At 41.6% G+C, this 12,387-nt stretch overlaps 1 protein-coding gene across 1 annotated transcript in view; it reads right to left on the bottom strand.

Moving 5' to 3' along the window:
• The window catches only part of LOC135375168 (talin-2-like), an 83,668-nt gene that overhangs the window by 45,056 nt on the left and 26,225 nt on the right, over positions 1-12,387 (bottom strand). Inside the window, exons 8-21 of the mRNA XM_064607890.1 lie at positions 11,410-11,537; positions 11,230-11,293; positions 10,971-11,075; positions 10,345-10,434; positions 10,201-10,266; positions 8,926-9,027; positions 7,639-7,715; positions 7,472-7,566; positions 6,618-6,706; positions 3,027-3,137; positions 2,807-2,951; positions 2,643-2,694; positions 716-875; positions 546-647 (exon numbers count right to left, since the gene is read on the bottom strand). Of these exons, the coding sequence (XP_064463960.1) occupies positions 546-647; positions 716-875; positions 2,643-2,694; positions 2,807-2,951; positions 3,027-3,137; positions 6,618-6,706; positions 7,472-7,566; positions 7,639-7,715; positions 8,926-9,027; positions 10,201-10,266; positions 10,345-10,434; positions 10,971-11,075; positions 11,230-11,293; positions 11,410-11,537 (1,386 nt within the window). The remainder of the gene's footprint in view (positions 1-545; positions 648-715; positions 876-2,642; positions 2,695-2,806; positions 2,952-3,026; positions 3,138-6,617; positions 6,707-7,471; positions 7,567-7,638; positions 7,716-8,925; positions 9,028-10,200; positions 10,267-10,344; positions 10,435-10,970; positions 11,076-11,229; positions 11,294-11,409; positions 11,538-12,387) is intronic.

Genomic DNA, 12,387 nt, shown 5'->3' with positions numbered 1-12,387 from the left:
ACACACGATCAGTAGGCATTATCTGGTAAGGGGCTTTAAATACATAGTAAAATTTGATGGGGAAAACACCTGCAAAGCATACAATATTTATATAGCCTGAGGTTCTAGGGTTTTACCCGATTCTTCCCCGAATTTGCACCCCGAATTGAAGGTTGTCTCTTTAGGGTGAAACCGGATTCTTACCTGGCAAATTGCCCTTACTCGGATGCCTGCAGGAACGCCCTAATTTACTTGTTTGGCAGAAAAATTCAGTTACATCACCATTTGTAGCAAACCACTACAGTTAGTTTGAGCAACTGAGCCCTATTTCACCCTGGATTTAGCATACTGGAAGTTTTCCCCCCCCCAAATTCACAGGAATTTAGTGCACATGTTTATTTACCCGATTTTTACCCCCCGAATTTAGAAAAAAAAATATTTCCCAAAAACTTCTGGCTCTAATTATTTACTAATCTCACCTTTTAACCTTTCAGGTCTTGTTTTTTTTTTCTTTTTTTTTTTTGCCTGTTACATTATGAGTATGATCCTGTTTCGAGAAAAAATACCTGGAGTTCACTGTCGACTTCATCTTCTTCACCAATGGTGTAGAGGACAGCACGGCTCGCATCTCCAACCCGGCTTGCCACGTTCAGGAAGTTCTGCCGTGGCTGCGTGGCGGATTTTCAGTTAAACGACTGTCCGTCGGTTTTCAAGCCCGTGGGCGGTCTAGGCTCACCTCTATAGCCCGGTTCTGCGGTTCTGCTGCCTTCAGGAGGTCCGAGAAGGCATTGCAGAGCTTGCGTGCAGCATCCATAAGTTTATCTCCCGCATCTTCGTCGTCCATGAGCGCAGCGATCATCTTCACGTCCTTCGACATTTCCGGCAGGTTGGTGGTGCTGTGTGAGAACTCAATTTAATGAGAATGATACTGATATACAGATACTGAATACAGAAAGTACTGATGAAGAAATGAATACTGCAACTCGTACTGGTGGCGCGTGATAGACATCATAGAACATGGTTATCCTCACGAGTCAGAAAATAATATCGTTCACGAGCCAGACTACTACTACAGTCACAGACCGATTTTTTGGACTTCTAGGTGCCACAGAATAAGTCCAAGTTTTTAGTCAATTGCAATACTCCACTTGTTTCCACTGTTTTTAATTCGGAGCGCTAAAAAGAGCGGTTGACGCGCACGAAAAATCAAGCTGTACTTTTAAGAAATGGTCCAAAACATTGGAAGTAGAAACACAGTGGTCCTTGGGGTGTTTAATGATGTCACTACAGGTTTTCCCGGCGATTTTAATCCAAGTGCCAGCTAAATTAATCCATGCCCCATAAAGTTTGCATGGCACATGGATTAATTTCGATGCCGCTTGATTAAAATTGGCGGGAAAACCTGTAGTTATGTCCAAAAATTTGATAAAGAAATGAATACTGCAACTCGTACTGGTGACTCGTGATAGACATCAGTGGGAAATAATGTAGAACGTGGTTATCCCCATGAGTCAGAAAATAATATCATTCACGAGCCAAAATACTAATACAGTCACGGACCGTTTTTTTTTACTTCTAGGGATCACAGAATAAGTCAAAATTTTTAATGAATTGCAAAAATCCACTCGTTTCCACTGTTTTAAAGTCTTTATTCGAAACACTAAAAAAGTGGTAAACGCATGTAAAAAAATCAAGCTGTACTTTTAAGAAACTGTCCAAAATATTGGAAGTGGAAACACAGTGGTCCCTATGGGGTGTTTGATGAAGCCACTAGTTTTGTCCGAAACATTGGAAAGTCTGAATATTTGGAATCCGAAATATGGGTCGGCGACTGCATATAGAACTAGTCAAAATACTGCATAATACTAGTGTATGAGCAATTTTGAGTGTAAATGAAATATACTCGTTCACATTTTCTCCATTGAAAGTTCTGTGCATGTTCTTCAGCAGAAGTTCTCATGTGAAAACGTTAAAATTGCTACCAAAAGGTCCTTTATCGCACGAAGTTGTATCCTAAAGTCAACATTTAACTGGATCATCGTGCACATTTTTTACGACTGGCTTCCACAGCTCGCAGGAATAATGTAACGCGTGTCGCGCATGTTAGAACATATATACCGCCAGTAGACCAAAAGATTTGTCGTATCCAGTATTCCACGACATGCGTGATTATTAAATAAAGGTCTGCACTGTAATGGCACATCGTAACACCAGTGAACGCTCAAGAAGTGAGCGCAAAATGTAGTGTATCGCCATCTAGGGAGTGTTTGGTGAAGCAGCACAATGCAGCGCCCTCTCTGTGAAGTATAGTAAATGATGACGAATAGCAGCAGAAGACAAGTCCTCGTCTTCTGCTGCTATTCGTCATCACGAACCTATACCAACTATTGTTCCTATTGTGAAGTATAGTAAAGCTTGTCTTTGGTTGGAGCACATATGTTTCTTCACAGTGGATGTCAATCCACACAAGATTCACAGCTACACAAAAAGCTATTCACAGCTACACAACTGCTACACAAAGAGTTCATGCGGTTCAAGTTCAAGTTCAACATGTGGTACATGATAACAACAGCCTTTTTGTTATGATCTTACAAGTCTGATGATTTCGTGGATTTCACTGTGACCTTCCATCAACCAAAGCAATGAAAAAAATGCATACTCACATCGTGCTGATGGCCTGTCCGACGGCTGGGCTGTCAACATCTTCAGGAGGACCTGCAGAGACATCGAGACTTGCTCTAAGAATATTTACACACACATCTGTGTTGACAAAGCACACGATGACTCGCATGTCACCACCCAGGGGGGAAAGAAAAGGTGTAATTACCTGCGGTCAGGCTGACCACCTGTGCAGTGGCAGCATTCATCGCGGCCAATTGGGAAGTGAGGTTCTGCTTGCGGGTGTCCAGGTTGTTCTGCTTCCATTGCAGAGACGCTGGGTCTGTGCCCAGCTGAGGACGCTGTTCGGGAACCTATTGAAGAGATACACGAGGCCTTGACAGGTTCCACTTTGCTTGGGAGGCAGCCATATTGTAAGTGTAGCATACCTGAAGCTCTCTCAGTGATATGTCAATTGCATTGCGTCCGGCGTCGATGCTGCTCACGAGGGCGCGTTGCGGATCGGATGACAAGCTCTGCACCCGGGGCTTCTGTGGAGGCTGTGAGCAGAAATTGTGGCTTGGGTTTATGACACATTAAACTAAAAACAGCAACGAGTGACCGGAGTAAAAAAAGTCAAGAAGGTAAAAAAATACACAGTCAAGCTCGTTGAAACGTAATCAAGAAAAATAATAACGAAAGAATGAAGCACGAAATCAGAGTAACTATTTAATATGTACGCTTTCGGGCGGGCTCTGCCAGAAATCTTACGTATTAAATAGTTACTCTGACATCATGCTTCATTTTTTTATTTATTTTTCTTTACGAGGGCCCCAATTTAGGGTGTAACTTTTGCTCAATTCTGCGCATGAACACCATGCAGGCTTATCTTTTAGGCAGGCAAAGCAAAATGATGGTGAAAATGGTACAGCTTGGGACAAAAGTTTACGGAACACTAGGGGGTCATATTTTTCCATTGGAGAGACGCCCTAGCAGCAAACACGAGCGGACACACATACTGGGAGGTGGATAACACAGCCGGTCACCCGTTTCTTATTCGATGTCTTCCTTATAGCTAACAGGGGGCTGGTGGGATGAAGGAATACGCCAGTGACGTGTTCCGTAAACTTTTGTCCCAAGCTGTATCTATCTGAGTACATAAATTAGGCGATGGTGTTCGAAGCTGTAAGTAACAATTTGGGGTTGCACTACTTTACTTTTTCCAGGAAATACACAAATAGAAGCCAATGATAAAAATCAATGTATTAAAAAAATTTTAGCACACGTCATCTTCACAAATGATCCGCAAAAATTATGGAAATTCACATTAATGTACACAACTCAAACATGGGACTTGACGTGTACACAAAACAATACACATAGAGAATTCAGCATAATTTCACATTTTATCTCACACAATTAAGGTTGCAAATAGACAAATATGCTTTTGTGGTAAACAAGGTACGGTGCAGATGATCAGCTTGCTGCATGTTAGCGCTCTAGCACCTGTACTTGTACTCAAACTAACATGCATGTGAAACAACTTTTGCAGACTACCATAAAACAGTCCAACAAGCATAACAATAATGGAAACATACCGTATTTTCACGCGTATAAGCCGCACCGGAGATAAGCCGCAGGACTCGTTTTTAGGAACGTTTTGAAAATTTTCCGGCAGATAAGCCGCACTCGCAGATAAGCCGCAGGCAATACGAGACGACTCCTATGTGCGACAAAGGAGACCATAGAGTAATGCCATAAACCCTGTGGTCCATACTCCGGGATCGGCATAGTGTACAACAGAGGAGGTCAGTTCTACAGTTCTACCAAGACCGGATTGTGCCCTTGTTGGGCGCTCTTCATGCATTGAAGGGTCAGTGGTCTCCCAGAATGCATGAATCACTGTCACCACTTTCGTTAAAGCTGCATGGGGGCAACCTACTCGAATGTGGACCCATCCCTGTTAGGCACTGTTCGTGCATCAGCAGGGCAGTGCTATTCCAGAGACACTGTCGACCCTTGTGTGTGTAAAATCAGTGTATGGGGAAAATACCTAAAAAAAAAGTCATCAGATAAGCCGCACCGGTGGATAAGCCGCACAGCGCCCATGAGAAAAAAAAAAACGTGCATAAGCCGCGGCTAATACGCGTGAAATTACGGTAATTCAAAAGTTGATGACAATGTACTAAGACATTAACACCACTGCTACTGCTACCTACCTCTATCCTGCAAAATTTCTGGCAGCATTTGGGGAGAAAAAACCTGCACTCTGTTTTATTCTGCTAGCATGCGGTACAAAGCATAAGAACAGCTACTAGCTTCTGTTGTAGCTTACAAAAACAGATTCTGAAATCGCAGTTCGCCGTAAAACTTTTCGTGCTTAATGTCTGCGAGTTCATGATCTTCGCGAGCGTCGTGAATTGAAAAATATGCGAATTTTAAAGTCACATGAAAATTTAAAACAAAAATTTACACTAAGTGCTACAATCGCAAAGTTTATTTTTGCTATGGCTTTACAGGTTATTCGTAGGGATTTGAGCTGCTTTGCAGAACAAGCATGTACAGTGCCACTTTTATTAGAAGAGGCAAGGGATCACAAAGAAAGCCAATGAAACTCAAATTTTAGCATCCAGATTTCGTGAAATGTATATAGTAGACATGAATATGTGCCCTGCGCTTTATACATGAAAAATTGAAGTCACAAAGTTGAAGGGTTTCACAGTATGCCAATAGTTACTAAATTATTACATAGCCCATGTAGTTGTACACCCACCATCAGGCTTAAATGCAACGCAAGACAGCGTGGCTATGCAGATACCAGTGCCACATAGCATTTACTGCAGTGTTTGATACTGGGTCAACAACTCTGCATGGTTGCTTGTGCTATTATCTCACCCAGAGCCATTCTCGACTGCTCACTTGCCCCCGCCACTGGCGGCGTCACGTGCGCATCGGGACCTAACCTAAAACCTAGCAGCCACCGCTCTGGGGCACTGGCATACTTGTGTGCCAAGACCTCACGAGCTGTAGTTATGTCCGACTGTGTCTGTACATGCCAAATTTTCCTACAAATTTTAGTAATAATACAGTAGAGCCCGTCTATTACAATCTTCGTAATAGACGTAATAATCTTCATTCACCTCAGCTTATCCATTGAAGTACATGAAACGAGACATCGATATAACGATCGCCGCAAAAGCGTTTGCTCACGTATAGCGATCAGAACTCTCCCAGCAGACAGTAAAGTGTGTGAAAATTGAAAAGCAAGATTCCACCTTTTCATTGATGACATATACTCTGATATAACTATCTGATTTTGCGTTCCCGTCAAAATTGTTATAAATGGGCCCGACTGTAGCAGTTATATGGTAGCAGTACTTTGTTCAGCAGGAGTTTTCAATCACTATACAACCAAAGCGTACACGATGATACATGAACCATCCTGGAGAGGAATTACAAGGCAGCCCATCCATAAAGACTCATGCGTTCAATACACTGCACACAGTAATTACAGCACAACTTCTGCGCTGAGTGAAAGCTAAATAATGCTTTAGTTTTGACAGAGCAACTTGAAATGTGACTAAAGGTTACTAGTATATCAGTCCAAATGGAATAGGAGATGACAGCATACGGCCACCATTGAGACAACTTATGTTTTTTTTTGTTTTTTGTTTTATGCTTGCAAAGCTGCTTTTTTTATTTTCTTTTAATGTGTGCACAGAATGTGCTTTGATATAGAGACGTTTTGTTCAAGTCTTTTAAAGACCATCCTGTTGGGTTGCTTTTATGTACCGTTATTCCCAGGCTAAAATCGCGTGATCCACATTACGTTCTAGCGCTTCGCACTTCTACGACATTCTGACGCCTTTGAGACTGCACACAATTCAAAGAGAAAGTTAACAAATTATATGTCTTTATGAACCATAGACGTGTGGAGATGACATTGCACGAACACACCCATAAAGTTCATCCCATCCATCACCAGACTCAGTTACGCCAGTAATTGGCGCTGAATGGCATAGAAAGAGCTGAATGCTTACCTTTGAGGCCGTGTGTGTGTTGACAGCGATCCCCATCTCAGCCTGTTGGTGCGGTGCTGGCATGTGTCCAGGCAGGCCTACTTGTGGGCCTGGATAGATTTTGTGCACAACAATGCTTTGGGGGATGTTTTGTCTGCGTATTTTCTTTTTAATATGAACTGCGCTTTCTTTGATTTGTTCGATTCTTTGACAAAAGCCGGGCAGTCTAGTCTGCTGGCTTCAATGGCAGCAACAGAAGCTTTGGAAAGCTCACACATTTAGCCTGTGCATGTAAGACGAAAGAACAATATGCCCGTGGAATCTTTATATAAATTTAGCTATTCTTAGCTCGCCTGTTCCCATCATTCACGGCGACCTAGAAAAGTGTTCATACTATCCCAAAATGTAAACATGCTATGCATAAGGTTTCCTAGCATGAACATTTAGAAAATTCTGGAATCATACCATCCCGATACCACTGCACATGCATGTTTATGTTTCTAAACCTCCTCACAATTCGGGGCATAATTATTTTCAAATTTTTTCCATTTCAGTACAATTAAATACCCTGAACACATCTTTATTCGCAATTTACTAATTTTTGCGAATAGCGCGTTCAGTTATTTGCAAGGTAACTCGCGAGTATTTAATTTCGTGATTCCGGGACTGTTCCCCTTTCGGGGGATAACCGTCATGCTATGTTCGCAAGTACAATTTTCCATGTGTTTTTTTTTTTTAGCGGGCACAAAAATAGCGAAAATTAATACGTCGTGAATAAAAATACGTTTACGGTATCCAGTACACCTAAAGACATCACAATCCCCGCGAATTTTGTTATATCGAGGTTCGGCTGTAAGACGTTTATGGTCTCGTACCAGTAGCGCCTGGACGTATGACTGCAGGGAGTGCCACTGATTCTGTGTTCGGCAGTGAAGGCTTTGCTGCAGGAGTATGCTGCCATATGGTCGCCCTGAAAGAGACATCTGTCAGTGTACTCACACGTAAAATGTGCAAGACCAGCAACGTGTTACGCGGTACTCACTTGGCAGGAGACACACTGTCCTCCACCATGGTGGAGCCTTCATCGCCATCAATGCCAAAGTGGTCCTTTGCCTTTTTCTGTTGATGCAAAGAACAGAATTAATTTTGGGAATACTACGTACAAGCCACGATCTGAAAGATGCAGTCCAATCAGTCTCTGTCGAGTTGTTTGTCACAAGAGAGATGAACTTACTGCATGTACACAATTTTCATTTAGTATCTCGCTTCGATACGGACTAGCCGCAGACCGATTTTTTCGGGGCATGCGTGATCATTTGGGCATCGTCAGGGAATGATCACCCATCACTTAGAGTTAATGTACAGCAGCGCAGAAAATTTCAGACGCCATACAGCCAAATCACTCAATTTTTTTTATGTGGCTCGTCCCCAGCATCCTGCGACATCAAACTGCTGATGCAGATAAGTTCTGCGGTCACAGGGCGCCACCCGCCTGTCCTTTCAGTGAGAGCGCTTCCCGACACAAGGCATGGCCTCTTTCTTGGCCTGCAGTAATTAAGCTATTTTATCTGATACACTTTAAAAAGGTTACGCAAAATGGCACCAGTACTGTGATTGCCGACTCCAACAATAGTCCAAGGAACGCAGCAAATACTAGCAAAAGAAAGTGGCTGATCCCGAGCCGACATTGCGCGGACAGCGAGATCAACTTCGAGGGCAACGGGCCCAACGTAATACTGTACTGTCGTCAAGCTCAGAACTGGTGAATGGACTGGCAGTGCTTTCATTGGGATGCAGTGACAAAACGTCCCTCAGTGAAAATAAATGGACACGATCGTGTGGAAACGGAAGAGCCTTTGTCAATGTAATAATGACCAGTTGTTCTTACCACTTAAGTGAATAAAGTTTTTTTGTTTTTTTAGCCAAGTTCCTGTTCCTGTTGAGTCCCAAAAATTGTCTAGTGACTGTCTTCGGTTTTCAAATCATATTTTTCTGTTATTTGAATTTTTGCCACATGTCTCATTGCAACAATGCCAATTCATTCAGTGCCCACAGATGAAAAGTGATCTTGATAATGCAATGCTAAAATTTATTCGCAAAAGGAAACCAAGTTTTGCGTATCATGAAGAGCAGTCCTGTACTCTGAACACATACGTAATTACCCTTCATGAATAATATTGGGCACATTACATAAAGCATTCAAATAAATGCAGAGCCATGACACATAACCAATGGACGGCAACTGGCATATGCACAATGAGCCTTGCAGAACATTGCCAGTCAACAACCATAAAGCAGCCTCGAGTAAATACGGGGACAAAAGGTGTACCTTCTTGAGGATGATATCGATGTAGCCGGCGATGAGCTGTGAAATCTGCTCTCCTTCTGTCGTCTGCACCGAGTAGTAGGATTCAGAGTAGTCACCAAAGTCCTGCACAAGGACAGAAAGTTGAGCAGCAATCGAAGAACAAAACAGTCGAGGGAGACATGCAACTCTAGGCCGAAATGCTTTGTGGTTAAAGGATGAACAGACGTTGCACGACATCCTAGACCCAATTATAGAGGTTTAGGAAACATGCCATAGACTACACAAGAGTAGTCATGCCGGTTAGCGAACTCTGTGCCTCCGAACTACTACATAGTTGCCCTCGATTACGAGTGTGCCAATTGAAGCAAAAGAAATAATAGCTAGCAACCACCCAAGCTGCACCCCTGTGTAAGAATTAAGTTCACCTGGTACCTCTGAAATCATGGAGTGATAAAGACTTCATTGTACTTGTAGGAAACATTTCCTTTAGTATGAGGAGAAGACACGACGACAAAAGACACTTTGTGTCTTCCCCTAACACACAAGAAAATCTTACTTACAAGTTCAATACAGCAGCCTGCTTGTTTCTTACTTCTTTGCACAACTTCATTGTAATCAAATTTTGATGGTAAGAAAATTTTGAGGCACTCTCTTCATTGAAAACAATGTTCACACTCAGTAGCATATTTTCACCTTTTAAGGTTGAGGTTTGCTTTCGAAAATTAGCTTTTCAAAATAGTTTTGAACTATGAATGTGGTTCGCATCCCACAAACATCCCATACGATGAGAGTATTTCGGCTGTTCAGTCACTCCTGAATGATCACTCATCGGAAATTATGCCCACCTCTGCTATCATGCCACTTTTGGAGTTAATTAATTTTATACTGAAAATTCGTCAGTCCCTTCACTGCAATTCAGCCAATGTCTGTTACCCAATCACATGCAGGAAGTGCAATTTGCAATACATTGATGAAACTTCCAACGCAATGACAGAGACAGATTCTATGGCCATAAATTTGACATTTATAACAACGTCCAATCCCCAATTTCTATTCATTTCAACCTACCGAACCATAATTTTGAAACTGATTTCAAAATTATCATCTTAGAGTCTGGGTTCAGCAATGCCATGAAGCACAAAGATAGGGAATCATTTTTAATATCCCAATTCAAATCCCTTCAGCCCCAAGGCCTCAATATCAGCCCTCGTTTCCTACACCAATTACTTTAATTAATTTCATAGACCATCCCTTTTACAAACAATCCACCCTTCCGTAATAAAAAACATAACCTACCAGAGTAAAACTGTTTGGTGATGCAGCCCACCTTCTCACTGTAGTCAGAGGCCACACTTTAATCACCTACAACAGAAGGGTCCCATAAATAAGCCAATGCAATATTTTATGTTCAATTTATATTGAGAGAAAACTTTACTTTACCTCCTTCGTCCTTTCGTCCAGCCTCATGACGCTGTCCTTGGTAACTCCGAGGAGACGGGGAACTAACTTATTTTTGCCCTTCATTTTTTCCTGCAAACCACAACTTCCATCAATGCATTCATCAACTGTGTTACAGTCCAGCCTGTTTATAACAGTGCTGCACAAAGTAGACAGTTTTGTTGTAAAGTAGGCTTCAGTTCTTTCTACCCTGACATGACCACAAAATCATGCAAATGGTTTTAACATCGAATTAAAGATATGGTGGGGGAAACTGTGTAACGCAAGGTCATTTTCGTTGCCAAAGTAGTTACCAATGCACTTTCGTACAATTATCCAATGCAAAGTGCTGCCTTGTGATAATTAAGCTTTTTATTCGCTACGAATGTACGAGTGTGCACCAGTACCCCTGAATGCCATCTAATTAACCAAAATTCAAATTAACGGAAGTATTCTGTATCAGGCAATACTGTCAATAAAAACTCTCCAGAGATGCGAAAAATTCACCACATCCACAAAATTACAGACTATATCACATAGTGTTTAGTACAAAAGTCATATTTTCTAAGAAAACCTCTAGAAGTAAGTCCATACACAGAGCAGCTAGTATGTATAGGTGGAGTTGGCACCTTAACGAGGAAGAAGGTCACTCCGTAAGTCTTCAGTGATCGTGCCTGGGCCACGTATTTCACTTTAGCGTCCAGTTCAGATGTTCCTATGTGCTTTCTGTGTTCCTGAAAAGCAATAACGTCCCCATTGCACACATGACAATTTCCGTAACTGTGGGACACATGCAATGTCATGCAACAACAACTTATAATTTAAAAGAAATTTCAATTATCGTTGCGTCTTCTGGATAACTGGATTGATATGTTACAGAATACTTACAGCAAATACTTTCTTCTCAATGCCTTTGATCTTGCAAAACTCCTTGGGCAGGAATTCCTTTAAACTATGAGAAAAAAAACGTACATTTATATCATTTGGAATGCTAAATGAAAAGACACAGTACACATATTCATCGTCAAAGCAAAAATGCGGCTGAAGAAACAGATGCCGACAACTCACTCTAGAAACCCCGGCTTGTGCTTTGTTTCATTGTGATCCCCAAATTGGATCTGGCACTGAAGCCCAGCAAATTTGCAAGCTTCATCCACGGTCACAGGATGTGTTGTGTTCAAAATGGCATCACGGGCCTATAGCACAGAACCAAGGCAAAGTAGTAAGTACCCTCAAATTATCATTGATAGCAATTAACGTTAACAGAATAATTAACACAAATAATGTGGTGGTGGTGGTGGTGGTGAGAAGAACAATGTGAAGAATAGCGTGGAAAGCCTCGAGAGAAGTGTACGCGAACACACTAAAGGAGATGTTGTCCCGATGTCTAACAATTATGAAATTACAGATATTAACAAAATGGCTATCAATCATCGATGACTAGTAAGTAGCGTAGATTTACTAGCTCATTATTGAAGCTGAAGCAGATAACGTACACCGTATTTTCTGCATCTTAAGGAACACAAGTAGTGTTAAAAGCAGTGATGGCCATTAACTACTTCTACAGTAGTTTAACTATAACTACTAACTACTTTGTGATTGAGTAGTTTAACTAGTAGATCAACTACTTTTCAGGGAAGTAGTTAAAACTACTTTTTAACTACTGCAATATAGTTTAACTACATCTATAACTACTTAACGTTGTCTACCAACACCAATTCCTTGTAGTGTTCTTGGACACCTAAATATGAATCACAAGCAATAATAAACTTTGGCTGAAGCCATTGCTACGATCGTCAAATACAAAGCTTGCGGCGGGATTCTTTCTGTGCCTAAACTAAGTTGCAAAATTATTTCACAGCAAATGAGGCTTCACTAGACAAGCATTAACATTAAAGATTTAGTACACATGCACAACACAATTGCTCTGCAGCTCTGTTTTCTCATCAAACAAGTAGCTCAAGGTAAAAGTCGGAAGCACAATCGTGCCGTAAAGCTTGCGGCAAGATCGGAAGTAGTTGGCGCCTTTAGTAACCTAACTACTGT

This window comes from Ornithodoros turicata, unplaced genomic scaffold, assembly GCF_037126465.1.
Source record: "Ornithodoros turicata isolate Travis unplaced genomic scaffold, ASM3712646v1 ctg00000838.1, whole genome shotgun sequence".
Classification (NCBI taxonomy): domain Eukaryota; kingdom Metazoa; phylum Arthropoda; class Arachnida; order Ixodida; family Argasidae; genus Ornithodoros; species Ornithodoros turicata.
This window is presented reverse-complemented; position numbering and strand designations above follow the sequence as displayed.